Below are 17,457 nucleotides of genomic sequence, written 5' to 3'. Positions count from 1 at the left end.
CCAAGTCCTGAGATTATAGACATGTGCCACAGCCCCTGGCTAGTTTTATTATTATCATTGTATTTTTTTTTTTTTTTTGGTACTGGAGATTGAACTCAGAGGCATTCTATCTCTGAGTTATACCCCCAGTGATATTTTATTTTTAATTTTTAAACAGGGTCTAAGTTGCTGAGAGATTCGCTAAATTGCTAAGGCTGGCCTTGAACCTGTGAGCCTCCTGTCACAGCCTCCTCCCGAACACTGGAATTATAGGAATGCACCAGTGTGCCTGGCTTGTAATCTTATTCTTTTTAAAAATACCTCTTCATGCAGTTTTAAGATCAAAATAGAGTTGACTGGAAGGTTCAGAGATTTTCCCATATAACCTCTGCCCCTCACATGTACAACCTCCCCCATTGGGAGACTTGTTAAAACTGATGGAAAGTGGTCTACGTGTATACACCACTGTTACCCAGAGTCCATGTTTACGTTAGGATTCACTCTTGGTATTGTATATTCTATGTGTTTGAACAAATGTGCAGACACCACTGCCGTGTCATACACAAAACTTTTTCTGCCTTAAAAGTCCTGTGAAATGACCTGGTTTTAGTAGAAAGAAACAGCTTGTGGATAATGAGCTAGAGGGAGAGTTAGAGTCCTCATCCCAGTTCTGCTCTCACACTGAGCCTGGGACTCCTCAGCTAGATAATCTAGCTCCTTCTACTTGAAACATCCTACATCTCTATCTCTGCCCAGGACATGCCAACTCTCCTTGCTGGACCATAACTAGCATCACAGCCATTTGCTAACAGCGACTAGAACAGAATTCATATTTCCATTTATTTCTTCAAAGATATATTAAGCAACTGCTCACTGCCAGAGCACTGTGCTTTAGTGCTGGAGAAATAAAGAGTAAAAAGGTCACACTTTGCTCACAGAAGGAACTTGCTATTTAAAAAGAAAGATAGCTAGGTTAGAAAGTGATTGTACAGGGAGGTGAGTGTTCATGATTGGCAGTATCAAGGAAGGAGTTCCAGAGGACTTGGACCTGAGAGGAGGGAGGACCAGGAATGAGACAGATGAGGGAAAGATATTTCAGACCAAGGGTACAGGAAGCACCAAGGTTTAGAAGTAAAAGAGATTGTGGTATGTGTTCTGTGTCAGAACTCGGGAAGTATGTTGTAGCCAGAACACGGCTACGGAGCAGAGGGGAAGCGGGACTGATGAATCTGGCTTTGGGAATGTTTTGGGAGCTGGTAGAAAATACAAGTGTGTCTGTTGAGTAGACAGCTGGATACATCAGTCAAGGTCTGGTTTAGAGACACAGAATGGAGCCATTAGCACGGAGAGGGCCTGGAGCAGAAGAATTAGATGGTCTCCACGAGGAGCAGTAGGCGGGCTAACATGTTTCCTGAACTCCAGAGAAGAGGAGTCTCTGGGTGGCTTCTAGGAACCTATGAAATGTGTACAACATAAAAAAAAAATTCCCTTGTTTATGTTAAATGCTGCTTTTGTATAAAGCTATTTTTTAAATGTATAATTCTGTATTTGTGCATTTGACATCATGGCATAAAAAGTCTAGGAAAGTTTCATTTTTAGAAATACAAGAAAATATACTCTGCCATTACTATTACCTATATGTTCATTTAATTTGGGCCTATATTAAGCTGAAAGATGCTAAAGTAAAGGTTGTGAAGCAAAACTATCTATAATCATGTTTTGGTTTTACTGTCATCATAGAGGGGTCAGTGAATTTTTTTGGCTAAGGGCTAGATAGTAAATATGTTTAGTCTTGCAGGCTTTAAGGTTTCTGTAATGGCAACTCAACTCTGGTGTAAGATAAACTACTACATATATGAACACAGTAAACTAGTGAGCTCAGCTATACTTTAAAAAACCTGATCAAAATATGTGGAACAGTCTCTGGGCCTGAGTTCACCAAGCCCCAAGACATGCTGGGATATATATATATATATATATATATATATATATATATATATATATATATATATTAATACTTTTGTGTAGCAAGTTTACTCTCAGTAAAAGCATAAAATCAACAAAGACCAAAGAGTCTTTACATACAGATTTCCTTAAGCTATAATAAACTTTTTTTTTAATTTAAAAGATTGAAAATGAGTGATCTGAAAAGGCTGGAACTCTTTTTTGAATTTGCACTGACTCAAAACCTGATCTTGAAGCCCTCTAACCAGACCATTGATCATATTGGAGCAAATTTATAATTTAGAGTAAAAGTAGTTAAAATTACTGTATTTTTAAAGGTTGCTATTCTCTCCAGAAAAACTAAAAATTTATCCAGTATTATTTTGAGGCAGTTCATGAAAGAACTAATAGTTTTGCCATTTCATTTCAGTCTGCAAATGAATGAAACTATTACTTTCCTCACTATACCTTCTAGGTTTTGCTTATAGCATGAATGCTGACTTTATCAACAAAAGTTCTTATTTTGCAGAAAGATTTTTTTTTTTTTTTTGTACTGGAGATGAACCCAGGGGCATTCTGCCTCTGAGCTACATCCTTAGCCCTTTTTATTTTTTATTTGGAAACAGGATCTCACTGGGTTGCTGAGGGCCTCACTAAGTTGCTTGCGGCTGGCCGCGGACCTGCGGTCCTCCTGTAGTAGCTTCCCATGTACTGGAATTGAAGGTGCTTACCACCATGTTTGGCTCATGAAAAGTAATTTTTGTCAATCAAAAAAGTTGGTCTGGAAGAAAAATCTAGGTATTAGACAGAGTACTTATGATAGGTGGTATATGCTGCCTGGGCAAGTCAAAGAGCAGCCTTCTCACTAAAAAAAAAATTTTTTTTTTTCATTTAGTACTAGGGATTGAACCTAGGGGCATTCCACCTCTGAGATACACCCCCAGTCCTTTTTAAAAAATTCTTTATTTTGAAACAGGGTCTAACCAAGTTGCAGAAGGCCACACTAAACAGCTGAGGCTGGCTGCAAACCTGCGATCCTCCTGTCTCAGCCTCCCGAGTACTGGGATTACAAACCTTAAAATTTACCTTTTACTTTCATTTATATGATCAAGTGATTTATTTTCACTTTTTTTCAGGAGCCAGGCATTAATTTTGAATAAAAGTTTGACTAAGTATGGTAGATTATCAATTCTGTACCCATTAGAATTTCAAAGTAATAGAAAAGAAACTTTTAAAAAGTTTTCATCACTCAGGACAAAAAAAAAAAAAAAAAAGACAATGCAAATGAATGATTAGAAAATGAAAAAAACCTTTTGGAAACCAGAATGTTCACTGAGAGAAAGTTATAACCTATGCAGCAAACAGTGGTGACACCAAGCAGATGCTTGAGATACTGTGCTGAGATTGATTATCCTATGTCAACTACTGAAAAAAAAAGCACACAATGAAAAGTAAAAAAACTACATTCAAGGCCAGGCATGGTGGTGCATGCCTGTAATCCCAGCATTTGGGAGGCAGAGACATGCCTGTAATTCCAGCATTTGCGATCATGGTTTGCGGACAGTCTCAGCTACTTAGTGAGAACTTTCGCAACTCAGTGAAACCCCTTTTTAAAAACAAAAGACTAAGCCAGGCGTGGTGGTGCACGCTTGTACTCCCTGAGCTAGCTGAGACAGGAGAATTGCGCAGGTTCGAAGCCAGCCTCAGCTACTTAAGTGAGGCTCTCAGCAACTTAGTGAGACCTTGTTTCCAAATAAAAATATAAAATAGGTCTGGGAGTATAGCCCGGAGGTAGAAAACCTCTGGGTTCCATCCCCCCAAAAAAAGACTAAAAAATAGGGCTGGGGTGTAGCTCGGAGGTGCAATGCCCATGGGTTCTATCCCTGGTACCGAAAAACAAAACAAAATGAACAAACAAACAAACAAACAAACAAAAAACAGGCAGGCATGGTGGCGTACACATGGTTGTAATACCAGGATTTGGGAGGCTGAGACCTGGAGGATCGCGGTTCGTGGACAGCCTCAGCTACTTAGTGAGGTCCTTTGCAACTCAGAGAGACCCAGTTTCAAAATAAAGAATAAAAAATAGGGCAGGGGGTGTAGCTCGGAGGTCGAATGCCCCTGGGTTCCATCCCCAGACTCATACACACACACACACACACACACACACACACACACACACACAAACCTATATGCAAAATTTGAGTGAATTTCCTAAAACCCACTGTCTTGGAAGAACTTTCATTAGATCTGATGGGGATCCATAAGAGAATGCAAAATAACAAGAGAGCATGCTGCACACAAAATGTTAAAAACTTGAGTCACACAAGTCCTTTAAATGCACTAATTTAATCTTTTCAGCTATCAAAGAGAGATGAGCCTCAAACTATTCAATCATTTAGTGGCAAGGGCCTGACCCTCCAGAGCCCACTGCCAGCGCCTTCCTCACAGCACATTGACATCAGAGAAGGGGGACGTGCGGGAAGAGCGGCCTGCGCCCTGTGTCACTACAGGGCTAGGACTTAGAAAGGCACCCCACAGGCGTGTCCGTCCTACCTGGTCCTGGGTACTGGAAGACGTTCTGCTGCATCTGAGGGCTAATTCCAGTGCCAAACTGTCCTCCCATGTTTGCCGCCATGCCTCTGTTCACCATGCTGTTGCGGGTGGCCAAGGATGCATCAGGATTCGCTGCCAGCTGTGAAAACGGGCTGGTAGAAGCAGGTGGGGTTCCTGGGTTTGTACCATAGTTTGGAGGGTAGGGGAATTGCTGCGGAGCACCCTGAGGAAGACGGGGGTTCCCCATTTGAACTGGCAGTCCAGATGAGGGAGGGAGGTTGTTCCCAAAGCTTTGCTGCCTCATGAGCATGGCTCGTTGCTGCTGGATTAGCTGCCTCTGGCGGTGTTGCTGACTGTACAGCTCCCGCTGACGCTGCGCCAACATCTGGGCATTCAGGGGTGGCTACAAAGGAGGAAAAGTCCTCATTTAAAAAAAAACACATTAGAATCACTACCTGTTTTGGAAAGCTAACAGGATAAAGCCTGGTAGCTTGGGGCAATAAAACATACAGCAATTGTCAGTGTACAAGAAAAACTAAAAGAGAAAAAGAACAAAAACCTCTTAGGTAATAATCACAGGAAATAAAATCTATTAAGTATATTTTATCAAATAAAGCTAGCTGAGAAATGCCAAGATAATATGTAATCATTACAGTTGGTTAAATGCAAATTTCTAATTAAAAGCCACAAAGAACTAAGAAAAGTCAAAGAAAATATGTTACTAGTTCTGTAATATAGGCCAAGAGAACTGTTAAGACAAACATAAAAACCATTAAGAAGCAAAAGAAAACATGTTTAATGACATCAAACCTCTATGACAATAAGATGTTACAAGACTTTGATTTCCAAAAAGTTTACTGTGCTTCAGAATGGAAAAATTTAGCCTTTCCCAGATTTTTACTGATCATTTCCCCCTTTGTTTAAATGAATAGAATGTGATTATAAATTATTTTAATTTTCTTCATTATTCTTTTCTGCATTTTCCAAATCATCTATGATGAACATGTATTACCTTTACAGTTAAAGCAACTGCAAATACCATTAAGAAAGGAGGAACCAAAAATCTTGGATCCATTGTCTAATGCATTATCACTTAAAAAGATGATCATTAACTGGGAATAAAAGAGTAAATAGAAATAAATGGAAACAGCTCTTTCATATCAATATTGTACTGTTAGAATACTGTAGGCATTAGCCTAAGTGCTGGCTGCAATAGCTACGACATTATGGATAAGGAAAGAAGTGGTAAAATTAGGCTGAAATCACTTTTTTGTTTAACAAGCAAAACAACTTGGCGTGTCAATAAAACCTTTTTAAGAAGATGTCAATTTAGGATGAGGATCTGATTAAAGCTCCATAAAGATAAAACTCTCCAACTGGATATATGCATTCCATATATCCAGAAGAGTTTTATTTGACTCTTCTTTAAAAATCCTCTGTCTTGCCGGGCGTGGTGGCGCACGCTTGTAATCCCCGTGCTTGGGAGGCAGAGACAGGAGGTTCGCGCAGGTTCCAAGCCAGCCGTGCTGGCTTAAGAGACCCTGTTTCCAAATAAAAATATAAAAATAGGTCTGGGAGTGTAGCCTGGAGGTAGAAGGGTTCCATTCCTAGTACAAAAAAAAAAAAAAATCCTCTGTCTCCTACATTTTTGTATCAATTTGGCCAAGAAAACATAAATAAGTGGTTGAAGCAGAAATACTAAAATCTGTGTGGAAGTGAAGTGGGAGTGAGTGCTAGATACCACTCAGCAGACCATCCATTTCAATGGCTCTGGGTTTAAAAGATCTTAAAGTAAGGGTCTTAGGTAAAAGCTAGGAAACGCTGATGCTGAGACTGAAGAGTACACAGGGTTGTTAGAGAGCTTAGCAATGTGAGTGTTTTTTTTTTGTTGTTGTTTTTGTTTTGCGGGTCTGGGGATGGAACCCAGGGGCATTCGACCTCCGAGCTACACCTCCTGCCCTATTTTTTATTCTTTATTTTTGAAACAGGGTCTCACTGAGTTGCAGAGGGCCTCACTAAATAGCTGAGGATGTCCGCGAACCATGGTCCTCTGGTCTCAGCCTCCTGAATGCTGGGATTACAAGCCTGCACCACCATGCCCGGCTGTGAGTGGGTTCTGATCAGGCTTCAGGTCCCCCTCAGCCTGACAGGAGAGCCTTCTTATTACCAGTGCCATTCAGTAGCGCAAAATGAGAGTTTTCTCCTGGGCCATCTGGTATCCCATAACAATAACAATCAAACAAAAGCAAACACAGAACCTTTGGCTTTACATCAAATATCAGTACAGAGTATCACAAGTGGCTTATGAATTCATTCTAGAAGAAAGCTACCACTAACATCACTGAAAGGCCGCTCCCAGGCCACTTCAAAGCCCCTCCGTGGACACGGCAGCACCGCTAGAGCCACGAGCACTGCCCGCGCCGCTCCCACGTTACCTGCGGTGTCATCTGCTGCTGCATGCCCGACCTCATGTTGATGCCTACAGGAGCAGCTGCTGCGAACTGGTTCAAGATCGCTTGCCGGTTTTGGTGTATCAACTAAGAAAAATGCAAACAAGGAGAAACTGTAACTGGATTCACAAACACAGCATGTTTGTTACCTTACAGAATAACACAGACTTTTTATTGCTTTCTAAAAAGTTTTAGTGTTAAAATTTTAGTAACATTACTTCTCATATTTATTTGCCAAAAGACTAAAATGTCCAATATTTACTGCCTTTAGAACACTAAATATGAAAAAGCATTTAGAAGTAGAGCACACACACAAATATATGAATATATAATAAATGTACAAATATATATGACAAATACATATGTATACCAGGTGGGGTGGCGCATGCTCGTAATCCCCGCTCTTGGGAAGCTGAGACAGGAGGATCTCACAGGTTCAAAGCCAGCCTCAGCTACTGAGTGAGGCTCTCAGCAACTTGGTGAGACCCTGTTTCCAAATTAAGTATAAAATAGGTCTGAAAGTATAGCCCGGAGGTAGAAAAGCCCTTGGGTTCCACCCCCAGTACCACAAAATAAAAATAAAAATATATTTATGTATATATAGACCTATATATGCTGACTATGCTCTTTGAAGCATGTTAATGGTTATTTCAGGTAAGAGAGAACATACCATCCGTAAGTGTTAAATATTGTGAATAAGAAATCAAGTTAGCAGTAAGGGCACATTCTGTAAGAACAGACGTGAATGGAGAAGGGGTACTTGCAGGGTATTCTCACTTGGAGGTGATGTGTCTGGTGGGCAAAGAGTTGGGTAAAATCCAACATGATATCATTAGCTGGAGAGAATTATGTAAGAAACAAATGGTCTGAGAAAATGGATTATTTATTTAACTAGAAAAAGTAATTACTTTAGAACAGCATTTCCCAAATTGGTGCTCTAAAGAACATTGTTCTGCAGGATATTAATAGATGTGCCAGGAAAACAGCATGCTGTGCTGTATGAAGTATTGAAAATGATGGGTTACACAAGGTGAAACAGATCTATTTACTGCAGTAATTTTACGAGACTTTAATTGGCCGAAGCACATTGTGCATCTCCAAGAAGGGGATATGCAAGGCAACTCAATATCAGAGCCACTTTTTTCTGACTTAGTACTATCACCATCGATCTCCCACAACAATCTCCTGCGGAATACTAGTCTGGAAGAGCAGTCTAGATTGGGCTAGGGCTCAAGGTCATGCCTTAACTTTATTTGGTAACAAAAGGAGGATCTTCAGAAGTGATATCTCACTGTATGCAACCTATGGATTAAATTTCTTCCTCAATAATCTGATAAGAATAAACCATTGGAGAGCTAAAAGTAACAATAATGTTAGTACTTTTAAATGTTTATTTCTTTTTTGTGAACGTAGGGTCCTGCAACATGCTATGCACGCCCTCTACCACTGAGCTATGTTTCTTGTACCTCATTCTATTTTTTCGTTTGTTTTTGAGACCGGGTCCTGGTATGCTGTCCAGGATGACTTTGAACTCCTGGGTGCAAGTGACCCTCCTCCCCCAGCCTCCCAAGTAGCTGAGTCTATAGGCATGTACCACTGTGCCTCGCTCTATACCATTTTAATATTAATATGGTACTTTATCACTAATAAGTTATTTAAGACATATTTTACTCTATATATGTAAACTAGAAAGCCTCTATAAGTGCTAGAAAAGAATTCAAAGAGCTATGAACAGTGATTAAATTTCTCATTGCCAAAGGTCAATCTTTTTTGTCTACACAGGTTATGAGTTGATTCATTTAAAATATATGACAAAGGGTAGACAGACCATCTCAATTCACTATTTAATCCTAACCACAAATTTATCTATATGACTTTAAATAATATATTTAAACCTTAATTTATTGATCTTATCAGGTTACTGTTATTGCTGATACAACAGCTGTTACTCTTCCCTTCTTCCCTGATAAGACAATAAGATTTGGTGCAGCTGGGCCTCCAAATCACACGGCTCAAGGGAACAGAGGAGTTCTTCAAGGCAATCCTTGCAGCAATTGGTCAAGGGCGCACATGGACTCAGTTCTGACTAGGCCGACCTGTGACATCTTTCATTTCTTCCTTTCCTTTTTTTAGGAGGAGGGGGAGTGAGGTGGGTTGGGAAGAGAGCCAGGCTCTGAAAAGTTTCTTGGCTTTGAAGAGGCATAGGAAACAGTCTATTTTCCTGCTAGACACAGTTTCATTTACATGTGATACATGTAACCATGAGATACCAAGGACTGCAGAGCAAAAAGATAAAACTCTGCACTGATGATTCCTGGCCTGCCCCTCTTTTGAGTTGTCTTAAATTAAGCCGGGATATTTATTGTTTTACTGCTTTGGGTTGATCTTTTCTCTGCCCTTGCTGCTGATAGCATCTAAACTGAAACCTTGACTGAGATAAACCCTTGCCAGGCCTATTTACAGCCAGCCTTAGGAGGACACACTATGTGAAACCCATAGTGGACGCAGTACAAGTCTTACAGCTGAACCTGCAAGATCCCGGAGGCTGGATCCCAAAGAGGAGGCAGGATGACGTGGCTTGCAAGACAGAGTGACTGTTTTATTTGGCAGTATAAGCTGTTTTTGTGTACTGATATTTCTGACGGCCAAAAACACGATGCAAATATTCTGTTTCATCAGCTTCGTGGATACTTCATTGTATTGTCTACCAAGGCTTCCGAACTTTGGATGCTCCTCAGCTTTGAATGTGAGGTTTAAAGGAAGCAAAGAGCAGCAGCATTCTCCTCTCTGCGCGTGCGTGTGTGTGTGTGTGTGTGTGTGTGTGTGTGTGTGCATGTGTGTGTGTGTGTGTGTAACTAGGGGTTCAATCCAGGAGCATTCTACCTCTAAGCTATATCCCCAGCCCTATTTAATTTTTTTAATTTGAAACAAGGCATCATGAAGCTGTGGGGGCTTCACTAAGTTGCAGAGGCTGGCCTTGAACCTATGATCCTCCTGTCTCGACTTCCCAAGTACTGGGATTACAGGCTTGCGCCACCATGCTGGCTATGTTTCCATCTCTTTATTTTTCTTTTCCTATCTGTCTTCCCTCAATTCTTTGAGTGCTCTATTATACCTTTAGAATTTAAAAAACTCTTTATTATTCTATCACTTAAGAATCCCATGTCATCTTCTTCCTCTCACTATCTCCTTTTTATTGGTGGAACTGCAGTACATTTACTTCACCTACTATATTAGCTGGATATCATTTTATAATGGCTAGTATTTATTAAGTGCTATAATAGGCCAGGCATTGTGCTGAAAGCATCAACGCTTTATCTCCTTTAATTCATACAACTACCTCTGAGGTAAAGAATTATTAGACTCTTTTGTAGATAAGGGATTAAAGGTTTTAAAAGGGCAAATAATTTGATTAAAGTAAATCATCTATGTTTACAACTGGGAATTGAAACCAAAGTTAATAACTCTTTTAATTATTATATTATACTGCCTTTTGAATATAACTTATCTCCTTATTTCTCTTCCTTTCTGAATTAGTAAGGCTCCAGGAAGTTTCTTTAAACACTCTTCTAAAAGCTTAAAGTAATATATGCACAAATGGTTAAAAAATAAAGAAGGACTGATAATAATAATCTACAACTCTAGTCCCGCTTTCCACAGATGACATTTTTAACTATTTGCTTTTGTAATCCTTGATTACTGTTTCCATATCTGCTGATTATACAGTCTTGAGTATATTTATGCCAATATTCATTTCCTGTCATGAGAAGATTTAACTTGCAACTCCTAGTCCTCCTCAATTTATACTGTCTCCATTCTCTGCACATCGATCTCACCAAATTGAAACAACATAAATAAATTTCATTTTCTGATCCAGGTGCAGTATGTGGTAATTTATCAAGAAACTGTTTCAAAATAAAAAGTAAAAAAGGGCTCAGGGTGCAGCTTCTTGGTAGAATGTTCCTGGGTTCAATCCCCAGTACCACACAAAAATTATTTTCTGTTCCAACAATAATAAACAGTATCTCTTGCTGCTCTACTCTGAATTTTAAGCTATGTTTTCTTTTTTAGTAATTGTATAATGTCAAATCTGAATAGTGTGTATGTAAAAATACCCCAAATTAAGTTGCTTCCAGGTTGTAGGTCTCAAAGCGCCTTGTTATGGGCCAGCAGTCTTTATCTGAGTAAAAGGGTCCCGCGTCCTTATCTTAGGAGACCGGTTGATTCTCGGTCTTTCATGAAAGTTCTGGAAGGACTGGACAACTTTAGCAACTGGCTGTCTTGACACATGGAGATTTGGCACAAACCTTTGAGAAATCTGGACTCACCTGCTGCTGTCCCTGTAACCGCTGTTGCAGCTGAAGTCGCAGCTGGTTAGGGGCAGCCGGGGGTCTGTTAAGAGTCTGCCTGGGCTGCATGGCCATGCCCGGCGAGAAAGCGCCGCGGGGAGGTGTTACTTGAACGGGCATCGTCCCCAGCGAGGGCTTCTGCCTGACCATGCCTTGGAAAGGGCTCGGGAGACTGGCAGTGGGAGAAGGAGAGGAGTAAGGCTGGGTGTACAGGTTGGATCTGTCTTCCATCATTAACGGTGGTGTCGCCTGCTGTGGTGGGAATCTCTCCGACAGTACATCTAATCCACCTCCCTGTTAAAGAAGAGGCCAGAACACTTTGCAAATGAATTTCTGCCAAGAAATGACAAGTGTCGCTATGTAATTTTGGCTCTTTGAACAGGTTATCTCTACAAAGTGTCAGCATAATATATTCATTTTGAATTCATGCTCTCTAGAAGTTTATCACCTAAAGAAATCATTTATGAAAGATGCTTCTGAAATGGAATACTAGATTAACCGAGATATTTTAAATCTCAGTAAGGAGATGAAAATATGATTAATGGAATGAAGCCACAAGTTTGAAAAGAACCTCACTGCAAAGAAATCAACAAAGCTCACATTTAGTAGATAACTATGAGAAGAAAAGAAAGCAATTAGGCATTTTTCTATTTCAAATACAGAAACTATACTTTTACCTTATTTAAAAAAATCCATAGGCAAGATAGCAGAAGGTCATAGTTGTGGCTTTCAAAGTTTTAACTCTTACCCACTGCAAGACATATCATTTAAAATGTGTCCATGTGCATGTATGTGTGTATGCATATGTATGTGTATGTGTGTGCAACAGTTTACTGAAATGTAACTTTCCCTTTTAATGGGCTATGCATTCTATCTATAACCCACTCCACTTAAAAAATGCTGGTCATAGCGAGGCCAGAATCGGTGCCTCCCATGAGGCAAGGCCACTGCTTGAGCCAGCGAGGTCTGGATCAGTCCACTGGGTAGCCAGGCCACTACTGGGGCCGTCAAGAGTGGGATCTGTACTTGCAACGTGGCATGCACAGAGAAATATCACAGAAAATAAAAACCAGATGTTTCCCCTAATCAGCAATAACTAGGACAAAAGGGGCAACAGGAAGAGGTCGAGTTATAGAAAGGGCCCTATAGTGAAACAATTAAGGTGACGAATCAGAGGGTATGGAATAGGGGAGGATGGAGGAGGTACAAAACGCAGGAGGTACATAAACAAATGTGTCAAAGTTAATCACCAAACAAGCATGGGATCGAGGGAGGGGAGGAAATGGGATGGGGGCTGGATGAGGGCTAATTGGATGATGTGTGCTTGTATATCCTCTCAAGTCTTGTATTCCAATGTGATGTATGATTACAATGCACCAATAAAAATAAATTGTAAAAAATGCTGGTCATGAGCCAGGCATGGTGGCCTAAGTAGTTCTCCTAGCTACTAGTGAGGCTGAGGCAGGAGGATCTCAGGTACAAGGCCAGCCAAGGCAACTTACGTGAGACCCTGTCTCAAAATAAAATATAAGCTGGGTGTGGTGGCACAAGCCTGTAATCCCAGTACTTGGGAGGCTGGGATAGGAGGATCTTAGGTTCAGTGATGGCCTCAGCAACTTAGTGAGACCCTGCTTCAAAATAAAAAATAAAATGAGGCTGGGGTGTAGCTCAGAGGTAGAATGTCCCTGGGTTTATGTGTTCATTCATATGTATATATGATATGTGATATTATATATATAATTTTTTCTCATATAATACATATATCATATGAGAAAAGGGCTGGGGATGTAGCTCAGTGCTTGCCTAGCATGTGCAAGGCCCTGAGTTCAATTCTCAATACTTTAAAAGAAACAAAAACAAACAAAAAGGAAAAGATGAAAGAAATAAAAAAAAGAAATGCTGGTCATATGCACAATTAGATTTTACATTCCATGATACCGGAAAAGTACTAACCAGGAAGTTGGAATGTCATGGATAATATAGGTTGAAGACAAGTATGAATGAATAATAAATTAAGTTTTAAAATAAGAAGCAATTTTATAAAACGAGGCTCTATTTTAGCAGAAATTTGTAAGATTCTGTTCCATGAGAATCTGTTCTAAGCAAGAACTATTTCTTTCTTTTTGTGTGTGTGGTACTGGAGATGGAACCCAGGGGCTACACTCCCAGCCCTATTTTTTATTCTTTATTTTAAAACAGAGTCTCACTGAGTTGCAAAGACCTCACTAACTGAAGCTGTTTGTGAACCTGGATCCTCCTGTCTCAGCCTCCCAAATTCTGGGATTATAAGCCTGCGCCACCACACCCGGCCTAACACTATTTCTAATAATTGTGATACTTTTTTGTTTAAAAAGCCCATTATAACCGGGCATGGTGGTGCACACTTGTAATCCCTGTGCTTGGGAGGCGGAGACAGGAGGATTACGCAGGTTCGAAGCAAGCCGCGCTGGCTTAAGAGATCCTGTTTCCAAATAAAATATAAAAAAATAGGTCTGGGAGTGTAACCCGGAGGTAGAAGGCTTCCATCCCCAGTACCACCACCACCACCACCACCACCACCACACACACACACACACACACACACACACACACACACACACACACACACACACACCAAAAAAAAAAAAAGCCCATTATAGAAGCCGGGTGTGGTGGCGCACACTTGTAATCCCAATACTTGGGAGGCTGAGACAGGAGGATCACACAGTTTCAAAGCCAGCCCCTGCTACTTAGTGAGGTTCTCAGCAATTTAGTGAGACCCTGTTTTCAAATAAAATATAAAATATGTCGGGGGTATATCCTGAAGGTGGAGGCCTCTGGGTCCCATCCCCAGGGCCACGCGCGCGTGCACTTGAGCACACACACACACACACACACACACACACACACTCTCAAATAAATAAAATAAAAAGCCCACTATAAGCTGGGTATGGTGGCACATTCTTGTAATCCCAGCATTTGTTAAGGCTGAGACAGGAGGACTGCAGTTCTCGGACAGCCTCAGCTGCTCAGTGAGGCCCTTTGCAACTCAGTGGGACCCTGTTTCAAAATAAAGAATCAAAAACAGGGCTGGGGGTGTCGCGCAGAGATAGAATACCCCTGGGTCAAAAAAAGCCCATTATTATATATTTTGATAACTTTTATAAGAGATAAGTAACAAAACATTAACTAGAGTGCAGTGAGAACAATATTTTTAAAAGTCTTGCTTAAAAAAAATCACTTCTAGCTTCTCATAGCTGCATCATTTAAATAACGTTAACCGTAACCAGTACCTGAACAAGTTTGTCAATTCCCAGCGCTCTGTCCAGTTCAGCGAGCTCAGTTTCATCTTTGCCGCTCAGGAAGGACACCAGCTGCTCCAGAAGGGCCTTCTCATCGTTCCTCCCCTCTACTGTTGTTGGGGGACAGAGAAGCTCATCCAACTGTGAGCTAATACACTGGCTGCAGGGCCAAAAGGGAAGGAGTTTCAGACGGACACAGCGAAAGTACTCAGTCCTAAGAATGCGCGCGTGCGCACACACACACACACACACACACACACACAGCGAAAGTATTCAGTCCTAAGAATGCGCGCGCACGCACACACACACGCACACACACACACACACAGTGAAAGTACTCAGTCCTAAGAATGCGCGCGCGTGCACACACACACACACACACACACACACACACACACACACACTAATCTGGATCTAAAAAATTCTCTGTTGGAACACCTAGTGACTAATTTGAACATAATGAAACGTTCTATGCTTAATGTGCACATATTAAAAGAACATTTAGTATGTAGGTTGAATACATTTTCATTCTTTTGCCAATCACTGAACTTTTTCCCATATTTTTCATATTAGCTTATAGAAATATACTGAAAAATTAACTAAATATAGTTAGGAAAAGAGAAAGAATTTTTAATAAAAGCAAAAAATAGAAATCAGACAAAAACTGAAAAAAATCATTTAGCCTATGTTCATATTTATTCTCATTTATTTTATGAATACTACTAAGTAAGCCATAACCAAAACAGTATATATTATTTTACTTCACTTTCAAAGATGATCAACTCATATAGATAACATGACATGACTGTCATGTACAAAAGCAAACACAGGGGAAAGATGAAGCATGCTGGGCATTAACACAAAACAATTTGTTCATTCATTTATGTAGAAAATATGGAGGCAAAACCAAACTGATATCAACTGACGTATAAAATTTAAGAAATATATAGAAAATAATACCAATGCTAATTATGCTAATATAATAAAATATAACTATGAGGATCTTTTTTCCCATCACCCTCCTTTTATTCCAATAAACATTTACATCAATGTATATCTCACAGAACACCAACATAGACGGGAATTTGGGAATAACATTTCTTGGTTTTGAAGCTGGTATCTAATATCTTATCAAATCTAAAATGCAATACTTACTCTTCTGGTTTATTCTGATTGACAGCTGCCACAGCATTATTTGCCCATGGAATCTGATCACCTGTTCCTGGTTGCCCAAACTGGTTATCAATCGCTTCCAATTCCAGTTCGGGCAATCCTGACGGAAGAAGGAAAGGTCATGGTCACAATAGAGGGTAAAATGACAGTAGTTTGAGAAGTAACACATTATATAGTAGAGTGAGATTTTTCTCTAAAAAATACGACTTCAATGATACAAAGGTCACTTATTCAGATACTTAAAACTGTCTAGAATGTTGTCATCTATAATAAAAAGTAAATGAGAAAGTGAGAAAAGGTTTCTGAATTAAAGAAAATCTAGTGGTGAGTTTGTACATAGGTTGATGTTACCATAGGAGATTTGAGGACTTTGCCAGAGATTATTTATTTTCAAGTTAAATACAACAATTATGGTGAACTCTTTTTTAGTCTATAGCACATTAGACAATGCTGTAAGTAGGGATGGTGTCATCACCAGAAAATGAGAGCTACAAACAAGTACATTCAGGGAAAGGCAGGAATAGAGACCAAAGAGCCTGGCAGTCTGAGGCTATTCAGCACGCGGACAAGGCTCTAGTTGTTTACCTGAGAAAATAGCTATATAATCATAGTAATATAATTATAACACATGCTTATGATACTCAAATGAAAAAATGAGATTAGATTATGTTATATAACTGAAAAGTGTATGCATTTTAGAAAAATTTCCTATGAGATTTTTTTTGTGTGTGTGGGTCTGGGGATGGAACCCAGGGACATTCGACCTCCGAGCTACACCCCTGCCCTATTTTTTATTCTTTATTTTGAAACCGGGTCTCACTGAGTTGCAGGGGGCCTCACTAAATAGCTGAGGCTGTCCGCGAACCGCGATCCTCCAGTCTCAGCCTCCTGAATGCTGGGATTAAAAGCGTGAGCCACCACGCCCGGCTCTATGAGATTTTTTTTTGAAAGCTTTGTTATTATCTCTGAACTATTTACACTAGGAAAAAATTTTAAGTAAACTAAATTCCAGAAATGTAGAGACTGATCAACGAATCATGGTATAGCTATTGACAACATGCTGTTAAGAAAAAAGCATATTCTAAGACATTATGTTCAGGAAAATTCTATTTTTTTTTTTTTTTTTTGTGGTACTGGGGTTCCTGGAAGCCCTCCGGGATACACTCCCAGACCTATTTTATATTTTTGAAACAGGGTCTCTTAAGTCAGCGCGGCTGGCTTCGAACCTGCGCGATCCTCCTGTCTCCGCCTCCCAAGTGCGGGGATTACAAGCGTGCGCCACCACGCCCGGCTGGAAAATTCTATTTTTAAAAACTATTTCTTATATGTTAAGAGAAAAATTCTGGGAGGCTCTATCTTCTCAATTCATCTTAGGTAGTGAGAAAAATGATTATTTTCCTTTTTATGATGGCTATTCATAACTTTTAAAGTGGAGATACATTAATTTAATTAATTACTATGGGTAAAATTATATCCCCTCAAAATTCCTATGTAGAACTCCTAGCCTGCACTATCTCAAAATGTGACTCTCTTTGGAGACAGAGCCTTTAAAAAGGCATTTCATTTAAAATGGGTCACCACGGTGACACTAATCCAATATACTAGTGTCTCTCTGAAGGGAAGATCAGAACACGGCACAAGGAGAAGTCTGCCATGACCACTCCAGGGAAGGAGGTCCTAGAAGTAAGCAAGCCCGCTGACACCCGGACCCTGGAATCTCAGCCT

The 17,457-nt window shown here is 40.1% G+C and overlaps 1 protein-coding gene across 4 annotated transcripts in view; it reads right to left on the bottom strand.

Annotated features, from left to right (window-relative positions):
• Nucleotides 1–17,457, bottom strand: part of NCOA1 (nuclear receptor coactivator 1) — a gene marked incomplete at both ends in the record, with an annotated part of 97,813 nt that overhangs the window by 19,054 nt on the left and 61,302 nt on the right. For all 4 annotated transcript variants that reach the window (XM_080710966.1, XM_080710964.1, XM_080710965.1 and 1 more), the window contains 5 exons: nt 4,480–4,882; nt 6,915–7,016; nt 11,258–11,572; nt 14,551–14,719; nt 15,715–15,832. In XM_080710966.1, coding sequence (XP_080567092.1) covers nt 4,480–4,882; nt 6,915–7,016; nt 11,258–11,572; nt 14,551–14,719; nt 15,715–15,832 — 1,107 coding nt within the window. The remainder of the gene's footprint in view (nt 1–4,479; nt 4,883–6,914; nt 7,017–11,257; nt 11,573–14,550; nt 14,720–15,714; nt 15,833–17,457) is intronic.

This window comes from Muscardinus avellanarius (assembly GCF_963383645.1).
Source record: "Muscardinus avellanarius genome assembly, chromosome: 15".
In the NCBI taxonomy this organism is placed as follows: domain Eukaryota; kingdom Metazoa; phylum Chordata; class Mammalia; order Rodentia; family Gliridae; genus Muscardinus; species Muscardinus avellanarius.
The sequence above is the reverse complement of the archived record's forward strand: the minus strand, read 5'-3'. Positions and strand labels throughout refer to the sequence as shown.